The sequence below is a fragment of the Chiloscyllium punctatum genome, chromosome 52, assembly GCF_047496795.1.
Source record: "Chiloscyllium punctatum isolate Juve2018m chromosome 52, sChiPun1.3, whole genome shotgun sequence".
NCBI lineage: Eukaryota > Metazoa > Chordata > Chondrichthyes > Orectolobiformes > Hemiscylliidae > Chiloscyllium > Chiloscyllium punctatum.
Genome location: NC_092790.1, coordinates 17,286,964 through 17,313,133, shown reverse-complemented (window position 1 = coordinate 17,313,133; position 26,170 = coordinate 17,286,964). Strand labels below are relative to the sequence as shown.

The 26,170-nt window shown below is 44.9% G+C and overlaps 4 protein-coding genes and 1 pseudogene across 4 annotated transcripts; 4 read left to right on the top strand and 1 right to left on the bottom strand.

Moving 5' to 3' along the window:
* Positions 1 to 5,160: 5,160 nt before the first annotated feature.
* Positions 5,161 to 5,623, top strand: LOC140470736 (histone H2B type 1-M-like). The gene has a single exon (XM_072566775.1). The coding sequence runs from the start codon at positions 5,182 to 5,184 to the stop codon at positions 5,557 to 5,559; it is 378 nt and encodes a 125-aa protein (XP_072422876.1). The 5' UTR covers positions 5,161 to 5,181; the 3' UTR covers positions 5,560 to 5,623.
* Positions 5,624 to 11,625: 6,002 nt separating this feature from the next.
* Positions 11,626 to 12,074, top strand: LOC140470719 (histone H2A-like). Its single transcript, XM_072566753.1, has one exon. The coding sequence runs from the start codon at positions 11,640 to 11,642 to the stop codon at positions 12,027 to 12,029; it is 390 nt and encodes a 129-aa protein (XP_072422854.1). The 5' UTR covers positions 11,626 to 11,639; the 3' UTR covers positions 12,030 to 12,074.
* Positions 12,075 to 18,787: 6,713 nt separating this feature from the next.
* Positions 18,788 to 19,309, top strand: LOC140470732 (histone H2B 1/2-like). The gene has a single exon (XM_072566764.1). The coding sequence runs from the start codon at positions 18,788 to 18,790 to the stop codon at positions 19,166 to 19,168; it is 381 nt and encodes a 126-aa protein (XP_072422865.1). The 3' UTR covers positions 19,169 to 19,309.
* Positions 19,310 to 20,065: 756 nt separating this feature from the next.
* On the top strand, positions 20,066 to 20,938 carry LOC140470677 (histone H2A-like; annotated as a pseudogene).
* Positions 20,939 to 21,473: 535 nt separating this feature from the next.
* Positions 21,474 to 22,542, bottom strand: LOC140470756 (histone H4). Its single transcript, XM_072566788.1, has one exon. It carries the CDS (start codon positions 22,518 to 22,520, stop codon positions 22,209 to 22,211), a length of 312 nt encoding a protein of 103 aa, XP_072422889.1. The 5' UTR covers positions 22,521 to 22,542; the 3' UTR covers positions 21,474 to 22,208.
* Positions 22,543 to 26,170: the final 3,628 nt, after the last annotated feature.

Genomic DNA, 26,170 nt, shown 5'->3' with positions numbered 1-26,170 from the left:
TTACTGACACTCTCAGATTAACAGAGCAGAAACTGACAGGAATAGGCTGCTCAATAAACTCACACATTCACATTGTGGAGACTGACAAGTATGTAATAATAACTGTATTTTGACATTTACAAGTAGAGATGGATAGCTCCATTCAAATATTCATAGAGGAAAAATTGACAGGTCCAAATTGATAGCTACATTGACATATCCATGAAACAGAGACTGGCAGGAACAAATTGAAAAATAAATTCAGATTACAGAAATAGGCAGTGCTCTCAGCTGCAAGGTTATGGGCTGTTAACAGGAAGGTGGGATTAAATGGCCATTTGGTGTCTGGGTTGGAATGGACAAGATAGGCCAAATGGCCCGCTTATGTGCAATGTCATTTCAGTGGATCTATAGTTCTATATCAATCTGCCGCTGAGTCACTGCTATTTGAATACAGAAGAATTTAAGCAAGGCTTAGAAGGACAGAATGTGAGAGTGTGGTTGTTATTCACAAAGTAGGAATTGACATGAATAGTTCAATAACTAAACTCATTCACAGCCCCACTTGCATTGGATAGTCCCATTCATGGAGCTGTACAGTTATCGGTAGTTTCTGGACCTCACTCAATTGGTATTGAATTAACAAAAAGAAACATCACCAGACATGGAGCAAGAGTAGAATCAGACATGTAGTTCTGTTTGAATTCCTGGCTTTAAACAATATCCTCATGATTATTAACAGAATGTTGCATTGATCAGTTAAAGATGGTCAAACTTGGCTGATGGTGATTTACAGGACATTTCACTTCTGTCTTCCTCCTGGCAAATACTTGAAGGATCAAGACAATGTAAAATTCCCTCAGTACAGAGCCAAGTGTGACAGGCTGTTTCTAACAAACAGCAGGTATTTTACTGCTGTCAGAGCAAAGAGCATTCTTTCCACTGTCAGAGCGAATTGAGTCAGCTACACATTGAGCTCAGTTTGAGAGAGAGATGTTCAAACAATTGAGAAAATATCAGTTTGTTTCTTTCTCACAGTTCACAATGCACATGTGTCCAGTGTGAACAAATTCACCATTCACAGCTCATTGATATTTGCACAATTTTGAAACTGGAAAGTCTGAATTCTTGTCCAAAATATGCACTCACGAACTGAAACAGATCTACCGACAATTACCCTCATAACAGGTATCACATAACGAATCACACCCTCACAGAGAATATTAGTGGCTGCCAGAGAGATACATCCCTTTACCAAATAGAAACTGACAAGCATGCATTAATACCTTTGTTCACTCGTTCACTTTACAGATACAAGCAAAAATGCATTGATGATGACACACCTATTAACAGGGCAGTTACTTACACACACACACACACACACATATACACACACTATCTTTTGCAGGCACTGTCATGGATAGATTCATAACATTCAGATGTTCACATGACAGAAAGTGACACACCCTCTCTTATTTTCATTGCACATACCAACAGGACTGGGTTGACAACTACACTCTCAAATTCAGATATCAGAAAGTATCATGTACAGATGAATAACTGTGCTCAAATGTTCACCTATCAGAAAGTGGCATTACGGATCAATAACCAAACTCAACTGCTGTCAGGTAGACACTGAAGGTGACACTCTCATTCCCAGAGATAAAAGGAGAACTGGCAGGTACGTTAGGATAGCGAAAATTACATTCAGATGTCAGAAACTGACACAGACAGATAGGTAAGTGCACTCACACTTTTACACAATAGTAACTGTCCAAGAAAGATTAATAAGTGCACTCCCACAGGCAGAAACTGACAGGAACAAGTTGACAACACTCCCATTTCACAGAACATGAACTGACAGGTACAGTTTGATAACTAAACTCACATTCACACAGCAGAAACTGAGAGGGTAGATTTATAACCACAGTCACACGCTTGAATTGCAATAACTGACAGGGACACATTAATGACAACATTTACATGTTCATGTGACAAGAATGGACAGGTACAGGTCGATAAATGAATTTGCATTTCCACGATGCAGGAAATGAGAGATTGAGACTGTGGCTTTAACAGGTTTTTGTCTTTTTGTTCTTGAAGAGCAAATTTAAGGCAGAGACACCGAGCCATGAGAGCAAAGTTTCATGCCTATTGGGCATCTTTACAGAAAGCTGAAGACTCATCAACGGAAATACGTCGTGTTTGAGAAGGAGACCTTGAGTTTATTGTTTTTGGAGACATTTAAGAACAAAAATTACAGACTGTTTAGATGAAGCTTACTATCACAGCCATTCAATTTGCAAATTACATACATGGCAGGGTGAGAGAACCTAATTGCCAAGGTGTTGTTGCGACTTTGATGAAAAAAGATGGAAGCGTTACATAGCAGGAAAACGTGGACTGTCGTAGTGAGTATTTGAATGCTTAGAGTCAACGAAATGTGTACGTATTGTTTACGAATAGTGTAAGGCTAAGGAATTTTTTAAAAATTAGACCATCTCTGCATATTGATTTTTAAGAGGGATGGAAGGTTTGATGATATTGTGGCTTGAAGATATTTATTTTGTTCTTTTTTTCTTGTTGAAGAGAGGATTAATGGAAGAAGTGTCAAGAAGTCTGCACTAGAGTAAACAGTTTGAGGCTCCTTTTAAAGTTGGAACAACAGAAGCAGCCTGAATGGGTGTGGTCAAGCTCTCACAGGATGACATTTTTAATTTTGGCTTTCAGCAAAATTGTCGGTGTCTTGAAGACAGGAAAGCTAGTTTTTTTCCTCTCAGTTACAGTCAGAAGCTGCAGATTCTCTTTCTGCTACTGGAGTCGGATGTGAGACTATATATTTTATTGAATTTGTCTTTTGCCAAGGATGTTTATGGGATATTACTGTATTGGAGCAGTTAATTAGGAAGTGATACTGTATCCATTATTCTATTAAGTATTCCAGTAGAGTAAAGTTATTCAAATTTCTTCTTTATCGTTTTATGTTAACTTCTGTGGACAGGACAAAATGCAACTTTTAAAGCGACACAATCATTCTAACTGAAAAGTACCCTCATATTCACATAACAGAAACAGACTGGTACAGATAGATAACTACACTGCCATATGCACACCAGAGAAACATTCATGAACAGATTAGGCCAAATGTAGATATTCATAAAGCAGAAGCTGACAGGTACAGATTGATTACCTAACAATTTCTGGTTTGTGAATATGAGAGTTTGGTTAAGATTTATGACCATGTTTATAATACAGAAACTGACAAGGTGAGACTGATAAAAGCATTCACACAGACTTGTAGCAAAGACTGATTGGGATAGACTGTTTATTACACAGACATATTCACTGAACAGAAACTGACAGGTACAGATTGATAATGCCAATCAAACATTCACATAACAGAAATGAACATTAAGACATGGATAGCAAAACCCCCATTTACATAGCAGAAACTGTTAGGGACCAATTAGTAATTACACTCTCACATTCACAGAGCAAACACTGACAGGAACAGATTGATAACTACAATTACACATTCTCACAGCAGAGACCTAAAGGATAGACTGATAATTACGCAAACATAATGACTGTGGAAGAACAGACAGATACAAATTGATGACTAGACTGCCATGTTCGCACATCTTAATCTGTGTGGAAAAGTTTAACTAAACTGAGACACTCACAAAACAGAAGCTGACAGGTACATGTTGATAACCACATTGACATATTCCCAACAGAGAAATGGATAAGGTAGTACTGATCAAAGCACTCCCACATTCACATAGCAGAGACTGATATTGGGAGACTGAAAATTACACACACAAATTCATTGAGCAGAAAGAAACGGGGTACAGATTGATAAAGCCAGTCAAACAGTCTCATAGCAAAGACTGGTAGGCACTGCAATAGTAAATACTCTTACACATTCTCACATCAGAGACATTCTGGGATTGTGATAATTACAATAACGTAATCACTGTGGAAGAATGGACAGGTACAGACTGATGACTACACTCACACATTCAGATGGCAGAAACTGACAGGGACAGATTGTGAGAGAGTAATAATCATTCACCTCCAAAAAGCTCACTTGGGCAGATCAAAAACTGCACTCCTGTTTTACACAGCCAATAACGAGAGGTAAACTTACCCTTGACCAACCTTAAATTCTGAACAACACTATCTCACAGTGTAAGCAGGGAATCACAGTGATAAAACAAATAACACAAGATTGTCACAATTAAAATTCGCGCAAGTATCATGTTCAAAATAACCCTTAAATAACAGTGACAAGTTCAGAGTGAGTACAAATGACTTGTTACCAAATAAAGTTCAGAGAAAATCCACATGGCAAAATTCATAATGAAAAAAAGTTCTGCTAGAAACTGAAATGCACCAAATAATATCTATTCTAATGTAGTGCAAAGTAAGATTTCAGGATCTGAAATATTGGTAGGAGGCTGCTGACACTGATTGAGGAGCTGAACAGTCAGGGAGTAAAATTCATGTTGTCAGCAGAAAGCAAAAGGCACAGGTCACAATACATCAGTTCCCTTTAGTCATTGAGGTCATCAGAGTAGAACTGACAATGATACACACACTGGCAGCTATTCTGAGTAATGTATGGATACTTTGGCTGATACTCATTGGAGATTTGAAGAAGAATAGGGGAAAAGATCACTGAAGGGACTTTGCAGAATAGATGATGGTAGAGTGTCTTTCATCTTCAGAGAGTGTAGAACAAGCAACAGAGAACCTTCCCCAACTCCCATTTTCCTCCAACACGATGCATTTGTCAAGTAGTTCCATCATTTCCAGGAGTAAAACACAGTCCCTGTCAGATTTCAGTGCATTTTCTCACTTGACAACAAATATGATGCCATTTTAAAATGGAAGAGAAAAGAAAACCATTATCAAAAGATGAAGAATACGTTACAATTAGAATCTCACATTTTAGAGTGAGCTCGGAATTTGATCCCTTCACAAACCTTCGGTTTGTGTTTCCGATGATATTGCAGATCCTGACAGAGCCACATTGAGTCCCAAACTAACCAATCAGAGTGATGTTACCATGCCTATAAAGTAGCCAATCAGGAGGCAGACTTTCCCTATCCCTCATTAGCGTTGATGACATCATCAGTCTACAAAGGGCGAGCCCCGATTCCGCTTTCCCTTGTTCTGTGTCTGACGGTGAGCGTCGTTATGGCTGAAGAAAAGAGGGGTCAAGTTACCAAGAAGGGCGCGAAGAAAGCGGTGAAGAAGGCGCCTGCGAAGGGCGGCAAGAAAAGGAGTCGGTCCAGGAAAGAAAGTTACTCCATCTACATCTACAAAGTGATGAAGCAGGTTCACCCCGACACCGGCATCTCCTCCAAGGCCATGAGCATCATGAACTCGTTCGTCAGCGATATTTTCGAGCGTATCGCGGGGGAGGCTTCCCGCCTGGCCCATTACAACAAGCGCAGCACCATCAGCTCCCGGGAGATCCAGACCGCCGTGCGGCTGCTGCTGCCCGGGGAGCTGGCCAAGCACGCCGTGTCGGAGGGTACAAAGGCGGTGACCAAGTACACCAGCTCCAAGTGAAGGACCGCACTGAAACACACACACATCCACAACCCAAAGGCTCTTTTAAAAGCCACCTACAACTTCCCTGAACCAGCAGGCAGTGCAGCGATCCCCTGTGGCCATTCCCCTCAACAATAAGTATACAGTTGGATACTGTTGGGGGCATGACTTACCAGGGGAACGCAGTGGGGCAGCTGGTGCTCAGAAGGGAATGGGGAAAAGGAGCAGAGCAGTAGTCATTGGGGACTTGATAGAGGGACAGATAGAAGGTTCTATGGGGACAAGAGAGACTCACAGTTGGTGTGTTGCCTCCCGGGTGTCAGGGTTTGTGATGTCTCTGATCATGTTTTGGGATCCTTTGGGGGTAGGGTGAGCAGCCCCAAGTCGTGGTCCATATTAGCACCAACGACATAGGTCGGAAGAGAGATGTGGACTTGAGGCAGAAATTCAGGGAGCCAGGATGGAAGCTTAGAACTAGGACAAACAGAATTGTTTTCTCTGGTGCCACGTGAAGTAATATGAGCTGAGGTTTTCTCTGCTGCCCGTGCCACGTGCTGGTGAGGTGAGAAATAGGGAGAGAAAGGAGTTGAACACGTGACTACAGGGATGGTGCGGGAGGGAGGGTTTCGGGTTTTTGGATAATTGGAGCTCTTTTTGGGATTGGTCGGACCTCTACAAGCAGGATGGTCTTCATCTAAACCAGAGGGTTACCAATATCCTGGGTGGGAAATTCGCTAAAGCTATTAAGGTGGATTTAAACTAATACAGCAGGGGAATGGGAACCAAAATTGTAGGACAGGTCCAGAAGAGGGTGAGAGTAGGGAGTTCCAAAATCAAGTATCTGACACTGGCAAGTGAGAACCTGGTTTGAAGTGTGTGTACTTCAATGTGAGGAGCATCCGAAATAAAGTGGGTGAACTGGCAGCGGGGGTTGGTACCTGGGACTTCGATGTTGTGGCCATTATGGAGACATGGATAGAACACAGACAGGAATGGCTGTTGCAAGTTCCAGGATTCAGATGTTTCACTAAGAACAGAGAAGATGGTAAAAGAGGGGGAGGTGTAGCATTGTGATCAGGGACAATATTACAGTTGAAGAAAAAATGTTTGGGGACTCGTGAACTGAGGTAGTATGGGCTGAGGTTAGAAACAGGAAGGGAGAAGTCACCATGCTGGGAGTTTTCTATAGTCCTCCAAATAGTCCCAGAGATGTAGAGGAAAAGATAGCAAAGATGATTCTCAATAGGAGTAAGAGAGACAGGGTAGTTGTCATGGGGGACTTCAACTATCCAAATATTGACTGGGATCACTACAGTACGAGTACTATAGATGGGTCAATTTTTGTCCAGTGTATGCAGGAGGGCTTCCTGACACAGTATGTAGACAGGTCTACAAGGGGCGAAGCCACTTTAGATTTAGTACTGGGTAACGAGCCTGGCCAGGTGTTAGATTTGGAAGTAGGTGAGCACTTTGGAGACAGCGAACACAATTCTGTTAGGTTTACTTTGGTGATGGAAAGGGATAGGTGTACTCCACCGATCAAGAGTTACAGGTGGGGAAAGGGAAATTACGATGCAGTTAGGAAAGATTTAGGAAGCTTAGAATGGGGAAGGAAACTGCAGGGGATGAGCACATTAAAAATGTGGAGCTTATTCAAGGAAAAGCTCCTGTGTATCCTAGATAAGTATGTACCTGTCAGACAGGGAACATGTGAGCCGTGGTTTACTAGGGAAGTGGAATCCCTAGTCAAGAAGAAGGTTAATGTTAGGACAAAATGTGAAAACTCGGTTAGGGCATTTGAGGGTTACAAGGAAGTCAGGAAAGACCTAAAAAAGAGCTCAGAAGAGCCAGGAGGAGACATGAGGAGAAGTTGTTGGCGGATTGGATCAGGGTTCACCCTAAGGCTTTCCATAGGTATGTCAGGAATAAAAGAATGATGAGAGTTAAATTAGGGCCAATCAAGGATAATAGTGGGAAGTTGTGTGGAGTCAGAGGAGATAGGGGAAGCACTAAATAAATATTTTTCGACAGTGTTCACTATAGAAAATGAAAATGTTGTCGAGGAAGATACAGAGATACTTCCATCTAGACTAGAAGAGATTGAGGTTCACAAGGAAGAGGTATTAGAAATACTGCAGAGTGTGAAAATAGACAAGTTCCCTGGGCCGGATGGGATCTATCCTAGCATCCTCTGGGAAGCAAGGGAAGAGATTGCTAAGCCTTTGGCATTGATCTTCAAATCATCATTGTCTACAGAAATAGTGCCTGAGGACTGGAGGATAGCAAATGTAGTTCCCTTGTTCAAAAAGGGTAGTAGAGACAGCCCTGGTAATTACAGACCAGTGAGTCGCACTTCAGTTGTTGGTAAAGTGTTGGAATAGGTTATAAGAGATAGGATTTATAACCATCTAGAAAAGAATAATCTGATCAGAAACAGTCAGCATGGTTTTGTGAAGGATAGGTCATGTCTAATGAATCTTATTGACTTTTTTGACAAAGTGACTAAACAAGTAGATGAGTAAACCGGTTGATGTGGTGTATATGGATTTCAGTAAGGCATTCGATAAGGTTCCCCACAGTAGGCTATTGCACAAAATTTGGAGGAATGAGATTGTGGGAGACATAGAAGTTTGGATCAGTAACTGGCTTGCTGAAAGAAAACAGAGGGTTGTAGTTGATGGAACATGTTCATCTTGGTGTCCAGTTACTCGCGGCGTACTGCAAGGGTCGGTATTGGGTCCACTGCTGTTCATCATTTTTATAAATGACCTGGATGAGGGCTTAGAAGGGTGGGTTAGTAAATTTGCAGACGACACTAAGGTCGTTGGAGCTGTGGATAGTGACAAAGGATGTAGTAGGTTGCAGAGAGACATAGATAGGATGCAGAGCTGGGCTGAGAGGTGGCAAGTGGAGTAGGTGATACACTTTGGACGGAGTAATCAGAATGCAAAGTACTGGGCTAATGGTAAGATTCTTGGGAGTGCAGATGAGCAGAGAGATCTCGGTATCCATGTACACAGATCCCTGAAAGTTGCCACCCAGTTTGACAGGGTTGTTAAGAAGGCATACAGTGTTTTGGCCTTTATTAATAGAGTGATTGAGTTCCGGAAACAGGAGGTTATGCTGCACTATACAAAGCTCTGGAGTATTGTGTACAATTCTGGTCACCGCATTCTAAAGAAGGATGTGGAAGCTTTGGAAAGGGTGCAGAGGAGATCTACTACGATGTTGCCTGGTATGGAAGGAATGTCTTACGAGGAAAGGCTGAGGGCCTTGAGGCTGTTCTCATTAGAGAGAAGAAGGTTGAGAGGTGACTTAATAGAGACATACAAGATAATCAGAGAGTTAGATAGGGTGGACAGGGAGAGCCTTTTTCCAAGTATGGGAACAGCAAACACGAGGGGACACAACTTGAAAGTGAGGAGAGATAGTAATCAGACAGATGTCAGAGGTAGTTTCTTTATTCAGAAAGTAGTAAGGGTATGGAATGTTTTGCCTGCAATGGTAGTAGATTCGCCAAGTTTAAGTGCATTTAAGTCATCATTGGACAGCCATATGGACGTACATGGAATAGTGTAGTTGGGATGAGCTTCAGATTAGTATGACAGGGCGGTGCAACATTACTGCACTGTAATGTTCTATGTTTGTATGTTAGAAATGTTATATAGAGCAATGAGTGACAGCTGACCCGGTCCGCGCCTTATTCTATGTTGTATGTATTGGGGTATATTTCCCTCCCCACCCCTTTCCGCCTTCTGCAAACACCGTTCCCTCCGTGACTACCTGGTCAGGTCCACGCCACCCTACAACCCACCCTCCAATCCTGGCACTTTCCCCTGCCACCGCTGGAACTGTAAAACCTGTGCCCACACCTCCTCCCTCACCTCTATCCAAGGCCCTAAAGGAGCCTTCCACATCCATCAAAGTTTTACTTGCACATCCACTAATATCATTTATTGTATCCGTTGCTCCCGATGTGGTCTCCTCTACATTGGGGAGACTGGACATCTCTTAGCAGAGCGCTTTAGGGAACATCTCCGGGACACCCGCACCAATCAACCACACCGCCCCTGGCCCAACATTTCAACTCCCCCTCCCACTCTGCCGAGGACATGGAGGTCCTGGGCCTCCTTCACTGCCGCTCCCTCACCTCCAGACTCCTAGAGGAAGAAAGCCTCATCTTCTGCCTTGGAACACTTCAACCCCAGGGCATCAATGTGGACATCAACAGTTTCCTCATTTCCCCTTCCCCCACCTCATCCTAGTTCTAAACTTCCAGCTCAGTAACTGTCCCCATGACTTGTCCGGACTTGTCCTACCTGCCGAGCTCCTTTTCCACCTATCCACTCCACCCTCCTCTCACTGACCTATCACCTTCATCCCCTCCCCCACTCACCCATTGTACTCTATGCTACTTTCTCCCCACCCCCACCCTCCTCTAGCTTATCTCTCCACGCTTCAGGCTCACTGCCTTTATTCCTGAAACGTCCTTTTGCCCGAAACGTCGATTTCGAAGCTCCTTGGATGCTGCCTGAACTGCTGTGCTCTTCCAGCATCACTAATCAAGAGTCGTGAAGTGATGTTGCAGCTGTACAGGACTTTGGTTAGGCCACAGTTGGAGTACTGTGTGCAGTTCTGGTCGCCTCACTTTAGGAAAGATGTGGAAGCTCTGGAGAGGGTGCAGAGAAGATTTACCAGGATGTTGCCTGGAATGGAGAGTAGGTCGTACGAGGATTGGTTGAGAGTTCTCGGCCTTTTCTCGTTGGAACGGCGAAGGATGAGGGGTGACTTGATAGAGGTTTATAAGATGATCAGAGGAATAGATAGAGTAGACAGCCAGAAACTTTTTCCCCGGGTACAACAGAGTGTTACAAGGGGACATAAATTTAAGGTGAAGGGTGGAAAGTATAGGGGAGATGTCAGGGGTGGGTTCTTTACCCAGAGAGTGGTGGGGGCATGGAATGCGCTGCCCGTGGGAGTGGTAGAGTCAGAATCATTGGCGACCTTTAAGCGGCATTTGGATAGGTACATGGATGGGTGCTTAATCTAGGATAGAAGTTCGGCACAACATCGTGGGCCGAAGGGCCGGTTCTGTGCTGTATTGTTCTATGTTCTATGTTCTAATCCAGAATCTGGTTTCCGGCATCTGCAGTCATTGTTTTTACCTCGTTTATTCTCATGTATATCCAGTAGTCCCAGCCTGATGAGAGAGATCATGTTAAACGCCACTGAGTCATTTTTCAGCTGCTTGTATGTGTCCGTGTTACTCTTTGTTATTCGATCAGTTCAGGAGTTACAAGCCCCGATGCAGCACGAACCTTGAGTTTCACCCCCCGAAAACAAAGTGCCCCCAGTACCAGCCGGCAAGCAAAGTAAACAGTTTGCCTCTGAGTGCGATTTTACTTTGTTTACTCTTCATTTCCAAATCTCCTCACGGGGATTGTCCAGATGAAAAATACACAGAAATAAAACTAGAACAGCTGCAGAAGTGGCAGAGTAAATGTGGAGTTTTTTTAAATCGATCTATGATCGTGTGCAAAAGGGAGGGTAACTTTAAAATATTCTCGAACGATCGTGTTCACTATTAATGCACTAACTCGGGAGGCCGTAATCATGTTTTCTCAGTATATCGGGGTGCTGTTGAAAAGTGAAATAAATGATGAGTTGCAGAGTGCAGGGTTTGGCGCCTTTTTTGTTTCCGCTTGTGTTTAATGTTCAGAAGATTCCATTCAGGGTCAGAAATGGGCAGATTCCAGGAGGCGAGGTCATGGGTTTTAACGTAGAAGTAAATTAGATCGAGTATTCGTGCATTCTTCTGTGTTTAAACTCTCTACTTTTCGGTACATATTGGCGGGCTTTTCAAATTGTAAAAAAGCGGTTGATGATTTGGCGTCGGTACTTTCCTCCCCCCTCCCCGTGCCCTCTCCGGATTGGGGAATGAGGCAGATATCTGATTGGGAATTGGAACAACATTAGGAGGGGCCGAACAATGGGACCAATCAGAAACGGCCGCCCCACCATCCCTCCCGAAGGTATAAGAGGCCGCGATGTGGGCGGAGTGTAGTATTCTCTCTGAAAGTGCTGGTGAGATTGTGGTCATGTCTGGAAGAGGAAAGGGCGGTGGGAAAGGTCGCGCCAAGGCGAAGTCTCGGTCGTCCCGGGCTGGCCTGCAGTTCCCGGTGGGCCGTGTTCACAGGCTCCTGAGAAAGGGTAACTATGCTGAGCGTGTGGGTGCTGGAGCGCCGGTCTATCTGGCTGCGGTGCTGGAGTATCTGACGGCTGAAATCCTGGAGCTGGCCGGCAACGCGGCCCGGGACAACAAGAAGACCCGCATCATCCCCAGGCACCTACAGCTGGCCGTGCGCAACGACGAGGAGCTCAACAAGCTGCTGGGAGGGGTGACCATCGCTCAGGGCGGGGTGCTGCCTAATATCCAGGCCGTGCTGCTGCCCAAGAAAACCGCCGCTGGGGGCGCCGCTAAAAAGTGAAGAGACCATTCTTGAATCTGACAACCCAAAGGCTCTTTTAAGAGCCGCTCACAGCATCTGTGAAAGGAGCTGAACACTCCCGTCTGTCTGATTGAATTACCTTCCTTTAACTATATGGGTGTCAGTCCCTGCCTTGTACGATACTGTACTGTTACTGTGTGTGATCTAATATGAAACCTTTCCTCATGGCCGTTCACCGTTTGAGCCGTAGCACAAGGAGCGTGAAAAGTTTATCATGGAATAGTGTTACAACGCAGTCTTAACAGTGCTGGGAGTACATTATTTTTATTGCTTGTAGATAGAACATAGAAGAATACAGCGCAGTACATGCCCGTTGGCCCTCGATGTTGCGCCGATCCAAGCCCACCTCACCTACACTAACCCACTATCCTCCATATGCCTATCCAATGCCCGTTTAAATACCCATAAAGAGGGAGAGTCCACCACTGCTACTGGCAGGGCATTCCATGAACTCACGACTCGCTGGGTAAAGAATCTACCCCAAACATCTGTCCTATACCTACTACCCCTTAGTTTAAAGCAATGCCCCCTCGTAATAGCTGACTCCATACGTGGAAAAAGGTTCTCATGGTCAACCCTATCTAAACCGCTATTCATCTTGTACGCTTCTAAACCTTCTTTTCTCCAATGAAAACAGCCCCAAGTGCCTCAGCCTTTCCTCATACGATCTTCCTACCATACCAGGCAGCATCCTGGTAAACCTCCTCTGCACCCGTTCCAGTGCCTCCACATCCTTCCTACAGTATGGCAACCAAAACTGCCCACAATACTCCAGATGCGGCCGCGCCAGAGTCTGATACAACTGCAACATGACCTCAGGACTCCGGAACTCAATTCCTCTACCAGTACGCCATATGCTTTCTTCACAGCACTATTTATCAGGGTGGCAACTTTCAGAGATCTGTGTACATGGACACCAAGATCCCTCTGCTCATCCACACTACCAAGTATCTGACCATTAGCCATGTACCCCATCTTTTTATTACTCTTACCAAAGTGAATCACCTCACACTTAGCTACATTGAACTCCATTTGCCACCTTTCTGCCCAGCTCTGCAGCTTATCTATATCCCGCTGTAACCTGCCACATCCTTCCTCACTGTCAACAACTCCTCCAACTTTTGTATCATCCGCAAACTTGCTCACCCAACCTTCTCGCCCCTCCTCCAGGTCATTTATAAAAATGACAAACAGCAATGGTCCCAAAACAGATCCTTGCGGAACACCGCTAGTAACTGCACTCCAAGATGAACCTTTACCATCAACTATTACCCTCTGTCATTTTCCAGCCAGCCAATTCCTAATCCAAACCTCCAACTCACCCTCAATGCCATACCTCCGTATTTTTTTGCAGTAGCCTACCATGGGGAACCTTATCAAATGCCTTACTAAAATCCATATACAACACATCTACCGCTTTACCCTCATCCACCTCCTTAGTCACCTTCTCAAAGAATTCAATAAGGTTTGTGAGGCACGATCTGCCCTTCACAAAACCATGCTGACTATCCTTGATCACATTATTCCTATCCAGATGTTCATAAATCCTATCCCTTACAATTCTCTCAATGACTTTGCCCACAACAGAAGTGAGGCTCACCGGCCTATAGTTACTAGGGTTATCCCAACTCCCCTTCTTGAACAAGGGAACCACATTTGCTATCCTCCAGTCTTCTGGCACTATTCCGGTAGACAACGAAGACATATAAATCAAGGCCAATGGCTCTGCAATCTCCTCCCTTGCTTCCCAGAGAATCCTAGGATAAATGCCATCAGGCCCAGGGGACTTATCTATTTTCACCCTTTCCAGAATTTCCAACACCTCTTCCCTACATATCTCAAAGCCGTCCATTCTAATTAATTGTGACTCAGTATTCACATCGGCAACAATGTCCTGTTCCTGAGTGAATACTGACGAAAAGTGTTCATTCAGTGTCTCCCCAATCTCTTCAGCCTCCACACGCAACTTCCCACTACTATCCTTGACTGGACCTATTCCTACCCGAGTCATTCTTTTATTCCTGACATACCTATAGAAAGCCTTTGGGTTTTCCCTAATCCTACCAACCAAGGACTTTTCATGTCCCCTCCTTGATGCTCTTAGCTCTCTCTTCAGATCCTTCCTGGCTACCTTATAACTCTCAATCGTCCCAATTGAACCTTCACGCCTCATCTTTACATAGGCCGCCCTCTTCCCTTTAACATGGATTCCAATTTCTTATTAAACCACGGCTCCCTCACACGTCCTTTCCTCCCTGTCTGACAGGTACATACTTATCAAGGATACTCAATAGTTGCTCCTTGAACAAGCTCCACATATCGATTGCGCCCTTCCCTTGAAGCCTACTTTTCCAAGCCACGCATTCTAAGTCATGCCTCACCACGTCATAATTTCCCTGCCCCCAGCTATAACTCTTGCCCTGCAGTGCACACTTATCCCTCTCCATCACTAGAGTAAAAGTCACCGAATTGCGGTTATTATTCATAACCATCGAGTCATAGAGATGTATAGCACGGAAACAGACCCTTCAGTCCAATTCGTCTATGCCAATCAGATATCATAGAACATAGATGGAACATAGAACAGTACAGCACAGAACAGGCCCTTCAGCCCACAATGTTTTGCCGACCACTAATCCTCATGTATGCACGCTCAAATTTCTGTGAACATATGCATGTCCAGGAATCTCTTAAATGTCCCCAACGACCTGCCTCCACAACTGTTGCTGGCGACGCATTCCATGCTCTCACAACTCTGTGTAAAGAACCCGCCTCTGACATCCCCTCTATACTTTCCTCCAACCAGCTTAAAAGTATGACCCCTTGTGTTAGTCATTTCTGCCCTGGGAAATAGTGTCTGGCTATCAACTCTGGCTATTGACTCTCATTATCTTGTACACCTCAATTAGGTCCCCTCTCCTCCTCCTTTTCTCCAATGAAAAAAGTCCGAGCTCAGTCAACCTCTCCTCATAAGATAAGCCCTCCAGTCCAGGCAGTATCCTGGTAAACCTCCTCTGAACTCTCTCCAAAGCATCCACATCTTTCTTACAATAGGGTGTCCAGAACTGGACGCAGTATTCTAAGTGTGGTCTAACCAAAATTTTATAGAACTGCAACAAGATCTCACAACTCTTAAACTCAATACCCCTGTTAATGAAAACCAAAACACCATATGCTTTCTTAACAACCCTGTCCACTTCGGTGGCCATTTTAAGGGATCTATGTACCTGCACACCAAGATCCCTCTGTTCCTCCACACTGCCAAGAATCCTATCCTTAATCCTGTACTCAGCTTTCAAATTCAACCTTCCAAAATGCATCACCTCGCATTTATCCAGGTTGACCTCCATCTGCCACCTCTCAGCCCATCTCTGCATCCTGTCAATGTCCTGCTGCAGCCTACAACTGCCCTCTATACTGTCAACGACACCTCCAACCTTTATGTCATCTGCAAACTTGCTGACCCATCCTTCAATCCCCTCATCCAAGTGATTCATAAAAATTACAAACAATAGAGGCCCAAGGACAGAGCCCTGTGGAACACCACTCACCACTGACTTCCAGGCAGAATATTTTCCTTCTACTACCACTCACTGTCTTCTGTTGGCCACCCAATTCTGTATCCAGACAGCTATGTTCCCCTGAATCCCATTCCTCCTGACCTTCTGAATGAGCTTACCATGGGGAATCTTATCAAATGCCTTGCTGAGGTCCATATACACCACATCCACAGCTCGACCCTCATCAACTTTTCTAGTCACATCCTCAAAGAACTCGATAAGGTTTGTGAGGCATGACCTGCCCCTCACAAAGCCGCATTGACTGCATTTAATCAAGCCATGCTCTTCCAGATGGTCATAAATCCTATCCCTCAGAATCCTTTCTAACACCTTGCAGATGACAGACGTGAGACTTACTGGTCTGTAATTGCTGGGGATTTCCCTATTTCCTTTCTTGAAGTGAGGAATTACACTTGCCTCTCTCCAGTCCTCAGGTATGACTCCAGTGGAGAGCGAGGATGAAAAGATCTTCGCAAGTGGCGAAGCAATTACATTTCTCGTTTCCCAAAGCAGCCGAGGACAAATCTGGTCCGGGCTGGCGACTTGTCATTCTTAATGTTTGACAAAATTTTCAGCACATCAGTTTCCTCTATCTCTATCCATTCCAGCATGCACACCTGCTCTTCAAAGGTTTCATTCACTACAAAGTTCATTTCTTTCATAAAGACAGAAGCAAAAATCTCATTTAGGGCTTCCCCTACCTCCACAGACTTCACACACAAATTCCCTATGCTATCTCTGATCGACCCTACTCTTTCTTTGACCATTCTCTTATTCCTCACATAAGTTAAAATGCCTTTGTGTTCTCCCTAATCTGTTCTGCCAAACCTTTCTCTTGCCCCCTCCTGGCTCTCCTCAGACCATTTTTGAGCTCCTTCCTCGCCTGCCTGTAATCCTGTAGAGCTGAGCTTGACCCTAGCTTCCTCCACCTTATGTAAGCTACCTTCTTCCTTTTGACGAGAAGCTCCACCACTCTCATCATCCAAGGTTCCTTTATCTTACCCCTTCTAGCCTGTCTCAGAGGGACATATTTATTCATCACTTGCAACAACTGTTCCTTAAACAGTCTCCATATGTCTATAGTGCCTTTACCATGGAACAATTGCTCCCAGTCCATGCTTCCTAACTCATGTCTAATTGCATCATAGTTTCCTCTTCCCCAATTAAATATCCTCCCATTTTGCCTAATCCACTCCTTCTCCATAGCGATGTAGAGTGTGAGACAGTTGTGGTCACTATCACCAAAATGCTTCCCACCACAAGATCGGATACCTGCCCCGGCTCGTTTCCAAGCACTAAGTCTAGAATAACCACGCCCCTCGTCGACCTGTCAACGTACTGAGTTAGGAAAGCCTCCTGAACACACCTTACAAAAACAGCTCCATTCAAAACTTCTGCTTGAAGGAGGTTCCAATCGATATTGGGAAAGTTAAAGCCACCCAAAACTACATCCACACTTTTCCAAAATCTGCTGACCTATGCTTTCTTCCATCTCCCTGTTGCTATTGGGGGGCCTGTCGTAAACTGTTCGATGTCACGCCGCGTGTTGAACTCGTTAATCCGAGAGCGTAGCGGAATGAAGGTGATGCCTCTGCTGAGGACTGATCTTACATCCTCAGTGACGGGTAGCTCTGGAGGGATGGTGAAAACACGGCAAGGTTGGGAGCTAGGACCTGGTGTGGGGCTGGAGCTGGGAGTGGGGGCGAGGTTGGGCGTGGGGGCGGGGACGGATATCGGCGTGGGGGCGGGGTTAAACGTGACGGAGATCGACTTGGGGGCCGGGTTAGACGTGGTGACGGATAAAAATGTAATATCAGTAGTGACATTTTACTGACAATATCTGCAATGTACAAAGTATTATCCTTTATCAAAATGCTGCAGTTATAAATACAAACTCAGCTTCAATTTGCAGAAGCTGATATTCATAAGGTATGGGAGTGGAGGATAGTGACCCCTACCTGAGTCTGTCCAAAGTGGTACCTGGTACTTTCAAAATTGACACCGACAGCGTAAAGCAACAAGGTACACTTAAGAAGGTTTGAGTTACAGACCAGTAACATACTGACATGTTAAGACTGTGAAATAGAGTTTACAAAAAGACACCCCAGAAACAGAAGGGCACAGATTGGAATCGAGAGTGTGGTGCTGTCAGGCAGCATCCGAGGAGCAGGAGAATCGATGTTTCAAGCATAAGCCCTTCATCTCGACGTTTTAGGCATAAACCCAGCATCTGCAATCCTCACTTTCCCCTGGGGATACAGATTGGAGGAATACTTCTAAGTGGCTGGCAATAGTGTCACGTTTTACTGCATACATCAGTGTTTGATGGTTACAGATTAAAAGCTGTCTTGAAGTAACACTAATTGACTATTATACAGAGGACCAGAGCCTCAGTGGACAGATGTTGAATTAATACCAAATGTGTAAATTAGAACTGGACTGGTACAAAGTTAAAGTGACGCATATTATATATATATAGCTTGCTACAGTTGCTGGTTAACAGGTATTCGCATATGACTGAGAAATGTTATAAATCCCGACATGAAACTGCAAGACGTCTAAATGAAAAGTGCAGCAACGTGGTTCAGTTACACTGCAGGTACTTGCAAAGCACACAGTTATCGATCGGTCTCTGGGCCCACAGTTATTAGTCAAGGTCTCAGAAATATATTGCATCAACCCCAAGTTTAGAAAATACTCACAGTCAGATTCCAGTCGTTTGTGTAACTTGACAACAACTGAAATCACAATTTCGAATGGATGAGAGTTTTTTTTCACATAGTGACAAGTTCTGTGTTAATTCCAGCCTATACAGAGGAACAGAAACAGACATGCGGAGCTACAAACACATCGTCACAACAACAAGCAAAAGGAAACCGAGCCAATACCACAGTCGCTTTCTGTATCACAAACACAAAACAAATCTCCCTCAGTCAGACTCACAGGAACAGAAACACCATCCACTTCACATTTCGATGTAGATCGTGACAGATCCACAATGGATCCCAAACTAACCAATCAGAGAGACTCAATGTTGGGAAATGTTTATGTGTAAACTACCCAATCAGAAACGAGGCTTTCCTCAATCCCTCATTAGCATCGATGACGTCTACAGTCTATAAATAGGGAGCTCCGAGCGCACTTTCCGTTATTCTGTGACTGATAGTGAGCAGTACTATGGCTGATGAGAAGAAAGCTCAGCAAGCGTCCAAGAAGGGCGCGAAGAAAATCATCAAGAAGGCGCCAGCGAAGGGCGGTAAAAAGAGGAAAAGGACCAGGAAAGAAAGTTACGCCATCTACATCTACAAAGTGATGAAGCAGGTTCACCCCGACACCGGCATCTCCTCCAAGGCCATGAGCATCATGAACTCGTTCGTCAACGATATTTTCGAGCGTATCGCGGGGGAGGCTTCCCGCCTGGCCCATTACAACAAGCGCAGCACCATCAGCTCCCGGGAGATCCAGACCGCCGTGCGGCTGCTGCTGCCCGGGGAGCTGGCCAAGCACGCCGTGTCGGAGGGTACAAAGGCGGTGACCAAGTACACCAGCTCCAAGTGAAGGACCGCACTGCACTGAAACACACACACATCCACAACCCAAAGGCTCTTATAAGAGCCACCCACACTTTCCCAGAGACAGCTGAACCGTTACTTTAAGGGATGTTTGTTTTAGATTGCATGTGATTCTTGATAAGGCTTTTGAATTTCTTGTGATTTTTTTTGTGTTAAGTGCTTTGCAAATTATTTGGGAGTGGGGTGGAGAGAGCAGACCAGGCGCCAGTGAGTCATTTTTCATTTTGCTTGTTCACCCCTGGCAGACAAATGCCCACGTCTTTCCGTCCCACGATTAATGCATTTTACCTTCTGATTTACTTTACATTTCCAATACACGGGTTTGATCCGATTTTTTCGCAATGCAAAATTAATCTTCCTGCTGTCGGTGAGAGACTTTCAAACTGAACCGAGAGAACACCAACACAGTTCCCAGACTGAAACGTGGAGATTTTGCTGAATCTGATCGAGAGCGATGAAGGACGGCATTAAAATATCGTCTTAAAAAACGTGTTCGCTCTCGATGCTGCGCTGGTTTATCAGCATAGCCGGGTGGTATTAAAATCCGCAAAGAAAAGACAGGTTGCAGACGGCAGTGTTTGGCCTGTTTTGTTTCAGCTTCTCAACGTTTAGAAAATAACTCACTCGCAAGATCAGAAATGGGACCGTGTGAAGTACACGTTTGTAAACTAAAAGTAAATTAACAGGAGTATTAATGTTTTTTGAACTTCCTCAGTTTTTTGTACTTCGTTTTTCAGGTAAAAAATACTGCTTTGCTTGGAATTTGGCGGGATTTTCAAATTGGAAAGAAAGCGGTTGATGTTTTGTCGCCTGTCATTGCCGCCCTCCTCCCCGGATTGGGGAATGAAGCAGATTTGATTCAGGATTGAAACAACATTAGGAGGGGCTGACCAATGGGACCAATCAGACATAGCCGCCCCACCATCCCTCCCGAAGGTATAAGAGACCGCGATGTGGGCGGGGTGCAGCATTCTCCGTGAAAGTTCTTGTAACCATGTCTGGAAGAGGAAAGGGCGGTGGGAAAGGTCGCGCCAAGGCGAAGTCTCGATCGTCCCGGGCTGGCCTGCAGTTCCCGGTGGGCCGTGTTCACAGGCTCCTGAGAAAGGGTAACTATGCTGAGCGTGTGGGTGCCGGAGCGCCGGTCTATATGGCTGCGGTGCTGGAGTATCTGACGGCTGAAATCCTGGAGCTGGCCGGCAACGCGGCCCGGGACAACAAGAAGACCCGCATCATCCCCAGGCACCTACAGCTGGCCGTGCGCAACGACGAGGAGCTCAACAAGCTGCTGGGAGGGGTGACCATCGCTCAGGGCGGGGTGCTGCCTAATATCCAGGCCGTGCTGCTGCCCAAGAAAACCGCCGCTGCTGGATCTGCTAAAAAGTGAAGAGAACATTCTTGAATCTCACAACCCAAAGGCTCTTTTGAGAGCCACTCACAGCATCTGTGAAAGGAGCTGAATCCTCTGTCTAATTGAATTACTTTCCTTTTAGTGTGTAGAGCCCTGGCCGTTAAACCTGACATAACTACATTTCTATTTCCTTTTTATTGGATACTGTGGGAGCAGAGGAAGATTATATCATAGAACACGATTGTAAGAGTGTCTGGAACGACATTATTTGTCATTGCACGGTCACTGCCTGAGTCATCTTTATGTTTGATCAATGTTCTGAGGCTAGAATAGTGTCACGGATGTTCCCGATCGGGTTTGGCTTCACATTTCCTTTAACTGCATCAATAAACTGAATCCTCCCACTGTCTCTGCAGCATACACCTCTACAATTTATTCTCTGCTCGGTTCATACCCACTCTTATTTTCGCTCGCCTCTGGAGAGAGAGCGTATTCCACAGCAGTCAGTCATTTTTCAGCTGTGAAAATCAATGTGTACATGCATTCTCCTCTATAACCTCCTCCTCTTTTATACGGGATGGCGGGCATTTTCAAATTTGAAAATAAGCTGTTGATCTCTTGGCGCCATTTTTTCCCCTTTCCCTCCTGCCTCCACAAGCTATGCTACCGCACGGTTTTTTTCCCCAGAAATATCGAACCCAATACCGAAATTTGATGTGAACATCACTCTTCTAATTACTATATTTCCGCAATCCCTGAATGAAGATCCCATTGGTTGCAAATTCACTGCTGCTGCCTTCCATTTTTGTTTTTAACTAACTTCCGATCTAAGTACAGTACTAATGTCCCCTATCGCTTCCTGCTCTCTCTGGAGGAGCAACCGAACTTGTACCCGCCGTGAATCAATCGAAAAACCGCCGCTTGAAACATCTTAAAAGCTAAAACAATGTACACCGATAAAATTACAGAACCACACTTTTTATCAGTAATTTTTTGTTTCAAACAGATTACTTGCCCGAAAACAATTTGTAAGCGCTGCCTGAACGGGTAGATGGTAAGAACGCAGGTTCCCAGAGTGTTAGGCCTGGGAAGTTTAAATATTGTAATATGTAACATATTCTGGGTTGCACAAAAAATAAACTCAAATTATTATTCATGGCATGGACAGCCAAGTACACATTGATATCATTACTGAGACGGACAGGTATTCACGAAAAAAAAGGACCGAAGGGTACGGGAAGTTTGAGAAATATCAGCCAGAAATGGTAGAACAAGCTGGTTGGACAGAATGGTCTAATGCTATTGCTACATCTTACAATTACAAGTTACGAAGCGATTCTTTACATGGAATAATCAGGTTCCACAACAATAGACTCATTGACCGAATAGCCAACACTGTAGGAATACTTGCAATTTTAAACTCATTCGCCACGGTAAACAGCAACAAAGTGAACCGTCCAGTCCGAATGCTCTCTACTGTACCGCAGAACATGCTATTAGTATGTTTTTGGAACCAAAATAATTTTAAAAGTCGCGATAAACGCTAAATAACCGGCTGCAGTAACAATCCCCTCACTATGTACTGCCTTCCCCGCCCTCAGGTCTCTGCTCTCAGTCGAAGGATTTGGGTGGCTCTGAAAAGAGCCTTTGTTTTCGCTGGAAAAGGGTCGCTTTATTCTCAGCCGCCGAATCCATAGAGAGTGCGGCCCTGACGTTTCAGAGCGTATACCACATCCATGGCGGTGACCGTCTTGCGCTTGGCGTGCTCAGTGTAGGTTACCGCATCACGGATCACATTCTCCAGGAAAACCTTCAGCACCCCGCGGGTCTCCTCGTAGATCAAACCCGAGATGCGCTTCACCCCGCCACGGCGAGCCAGGCGCCGGATGGCTGGTTTGGTGATACCCTGGATGTTATCACGGAGCACTTTGCGGTGCCGCTTCGCTCCACCTTTTCCCAGGCCTTTTCCTCCTTTACCTCTTCCAGACATCACGATTGTTCACTCCAACCGCTACCGAATGAGAGCCGAGCTGCTACCCCTTCCTTTTTTATACAGCCCGGCCCGACCTGGCTGAGAAAGAGCTGACAGAGAGAGGCGGACCGGAGAGGAAACTGAGTGACTGACAGAGCAGGGAAATGGCTTTGATCATCCAGCTCCGCCTCCAGCTCACTCCAGTCCCACCGTATCTGGGACTGAACTTTTTCTCCCCAAAGCTGACTGTTCCTGTCGAGAGGAGCGCATGCGTGAGTCCCTCCCCCAGCGCTGCCATTGAGGAGCATTTACTCAGTGAGTGCAAGAGGTTTGTTTGAAACAGACCGCAATGGAGAGATCAGCGCCCAGGGAAGGGAGGGAACAGCAGGCTCCTTCCAGCAGCACATCGGGGTGGGAGCCTGGGACACAGAGGGGGCTCCGAGACCGGGATTGATTCGGGGTGAGTTCAGGGAGAACCGGGGGCTGTTTGTAAGAGGCCGATCGGAGCAGGAACTGGTCCCGGAACTTGGAGTGAGCGGGCTGGGGGGAAGAGAGAGGCCTTTCTCGGGCTGTGTGTGGGCCTGCTGAGGCGGGAAGAAGCTGCTGTGGGACATTCTTGGGGTTTGCAATCCTCTCAACCCTGTTTTAATTTCAAGTTGTTTCCCGCTTTTTCTTGAGGTTGGGTAGACCGACTGTATGAATGTGATACTCTTGTAAAAGGACATACACTGGGGTCTTGGTTAAAAAAAAATCAGAATTTTGTGGGCAGCACGGTGGTTAGCACTGCTGCCTCACAGCGCCAGAGGCCCGGGTTCAATTCAATTCAATGTGGAGTTTGCACATTCTCTGCGTTGGTTTCCTCCGGATGCTCCGGTTTTCTCCCACAGTCCGAAAAATGTGCAGGTTAGGTCAATTAGCTATGCTAAATTGCCCGTAGTGTTAGGTGATGGGGAAATGGATCTTGGTGAGTTGCTCTTCGGACGGTCGGTGTGGACTTGTTGGGCCTAAGGGCCTGTTTCCAAGCTAAGTAATCTAATCAAATAGCGCCGTTTTTCCTCTTTCCAGCAGGTAGTTGGGGAGTTGGATATTGAGCTGTGTAAACATCCTGGTGGTTGAGTATTCCCATTCAGTTGTTGCTCAGTTTCTGGATCTCACTCAACTGATATCAAGTTAAAAATCGCACAACACCAGGTTATAGTCCAACAGTTTTTTTTGGAAGCACTTGCTGTGTAACTTTTTGCACCCCAGTCCCACACCAACATCTCCACATCAACTGGTATCTAATCACATGAAAAACAAACACAATCCCCAGACAAGGAGCAGCTCAGGGTAACAATGGAATCAGATCCGTGGTTCTGGTTAAGTTGTTGGCTTGAAATTAAAAAAATACATTATAATTAATATGCAACGAGTGTGACAATTCAATATTGCCAGACTAGTCTCATGTTGATTTACAAGTGGTGCCCCTGTATCTTCCTCCAAAAAAACCTGAGGGACTAAGACACTGTAATACTTCCTCAGTTCAAAGCAAAGAGTGACCAGCTGTCTCGAATAAACGAAAGGTATGTATCCCATTGACGTTTATGCACGAGTGTTGAAGATAGATAAACTGAATCCCCATTCAGGAATACCATTAAAATCTGCAGTTATTAACAAAATTTTCAAAGTTACAATGAAGACAGACAAATAGGCCACATTGTTGTATCGTTTCAATAACCATCAGTGAAGTAGGGGTTAAGTACAGAGATGGCAGGAAACTGTGCTCACTGACAGGGCAAGGGTTACTGAAGAGTCATCGAGTCATACAGACAGAGAGCATAGAAACAGACCCTTTGGTCCAACTTGTCTATGCCGATCAGATATCGTAACCTAATCTGGTCCCATTTGCCAGCACTTAGCTCATTTTTCTCTAAACCCTTCCTGTTCATATTGTTAAAGTACAGATTTGAGATGGCCCAGGGAATCCCTTGTGGACTCAGACCCATCAGCCTCTCTTGGTTCGTCCTGGAGATCATACTCTTTGGTAGTGTGGAATAAAAACCTCTTGCAGACAGTTCAGTTCATTGTTAGCCTTCCCCTTTATTTACCAAGAGCATCACTGTTACAACGTAACATTGACATCTAAAACCTTTAAAACGTAGGATACCAGCTCTTCCTTTAAGAGCCCTCGCAGGCTACTCCACTCTGTCTCAAACAGGCTTCCTTTTTACAAAACTTTACAAAAAACACTGCATGTTCTTAATTAGATAGACAATGGAAAGGCGATAATTTGTAAGGAAGAGAAGTTAATTAACAGGTCTGTGTGCACTTAGCTGATCACTCCTATAGGCCCTTAGCCATCCATCAGGTGGGAAAAACAGATCCAGCCGAGTCAGGCGCCTGTTGGTAAGGTAACTCACTATCATTAAGAGGTATCAGTTCAAACTATGTGGGAGAGGTCATAACGTAACCTTGCACAGCTTGCGTGTCAGATATGTGGGCAGCACAGTGGCACAGTGGTTAGCACTGTTGCCTCACAGCGCCAGAGATCCGGGTTCAATTCCTGCCTCAGGCGACTAACTGTGTGGAGTTTGCATGTTCTCCCCGTGTCTGCGTGGGTTTCCTCCGGGTGCTCCGGTTTCCTCCCACAGTCCAAAGATGTGCAGGTCAGGTGAATTGGCCATGCTAAATTGCCTGTAGTGTTAGGTAAGGGGTAAATGTGGGGGCATGGGTGGGTTGCGCTTCGGCGTGGCGGTGTGGACTTGTTGGGCCGAAGGGCCTGTTTCCACACTGTAAGTAATCTAATCTAATCTAATCATTGTTTTACAAAATCGCATCTTAGTGAGGAGGGCAAGCTTTGATCATAAAATAGCTTCCTGACAGATTGTGTCAGAATCCCTTCAATGATAGATTTAGAATAATTTTTAAGTTAGGAGCAGACTCCTGCTTTTTATCTTAAACACGACATCATTCTGTACCTGAGGCTGAAAAGTTACATTTTAAATGATTTATTAGTTTCAAATTAAACATGCTTTCTTTTCAGGGTTGTGATTCAAATTCAAAGAAGATAGAAGATCTGACAAGTTCGAACTGACAGTGGGGCAGTCATGGTTTGTGAGAACACCAAGTAAGTTAAAGCTTCATCAATATTACATTTTCGAGCTTGCATTTCATAATTAGCGATGGCTACTCAAAATTATCATAAAGTCCCAAAATGCAAATAAATTCAAAACATTCATCTCTCTGACACACACACATACACACACACACAAAGAATCCATTATAATTGATAGGACCTGACCGTTTATTACAAGGCTTTTGACATTCTTCTGAGATGACACCGAGTTTCCAAGATCACGTTCAAACACTGTTATTAATTTCATACGTTAACATCTGTGAATGTTATCAGTCTGTGTCCTTTTTATACAGATTCATTGATGTTAAGGCAAATGTTCTTAATTGCTTGACAGCATCCTGTGAGAATGGTGAGAACAGATTTTAAAAATCTTCTGTACATTTGAGGTTCCCCCTTTTGTGGCCTGATGCCTCCCTGCTTGTCCTGTTTATTTTCTTGTGTTCTATAATTCAATATGGGCGGCACGGTGGCACAGTGGTTAGCACTGCTGCCTCACAGCGCCAGAGACCCGGGTTCAATTCCCGCCTCAGTCGACTGACTGTGTGGAGTTTGC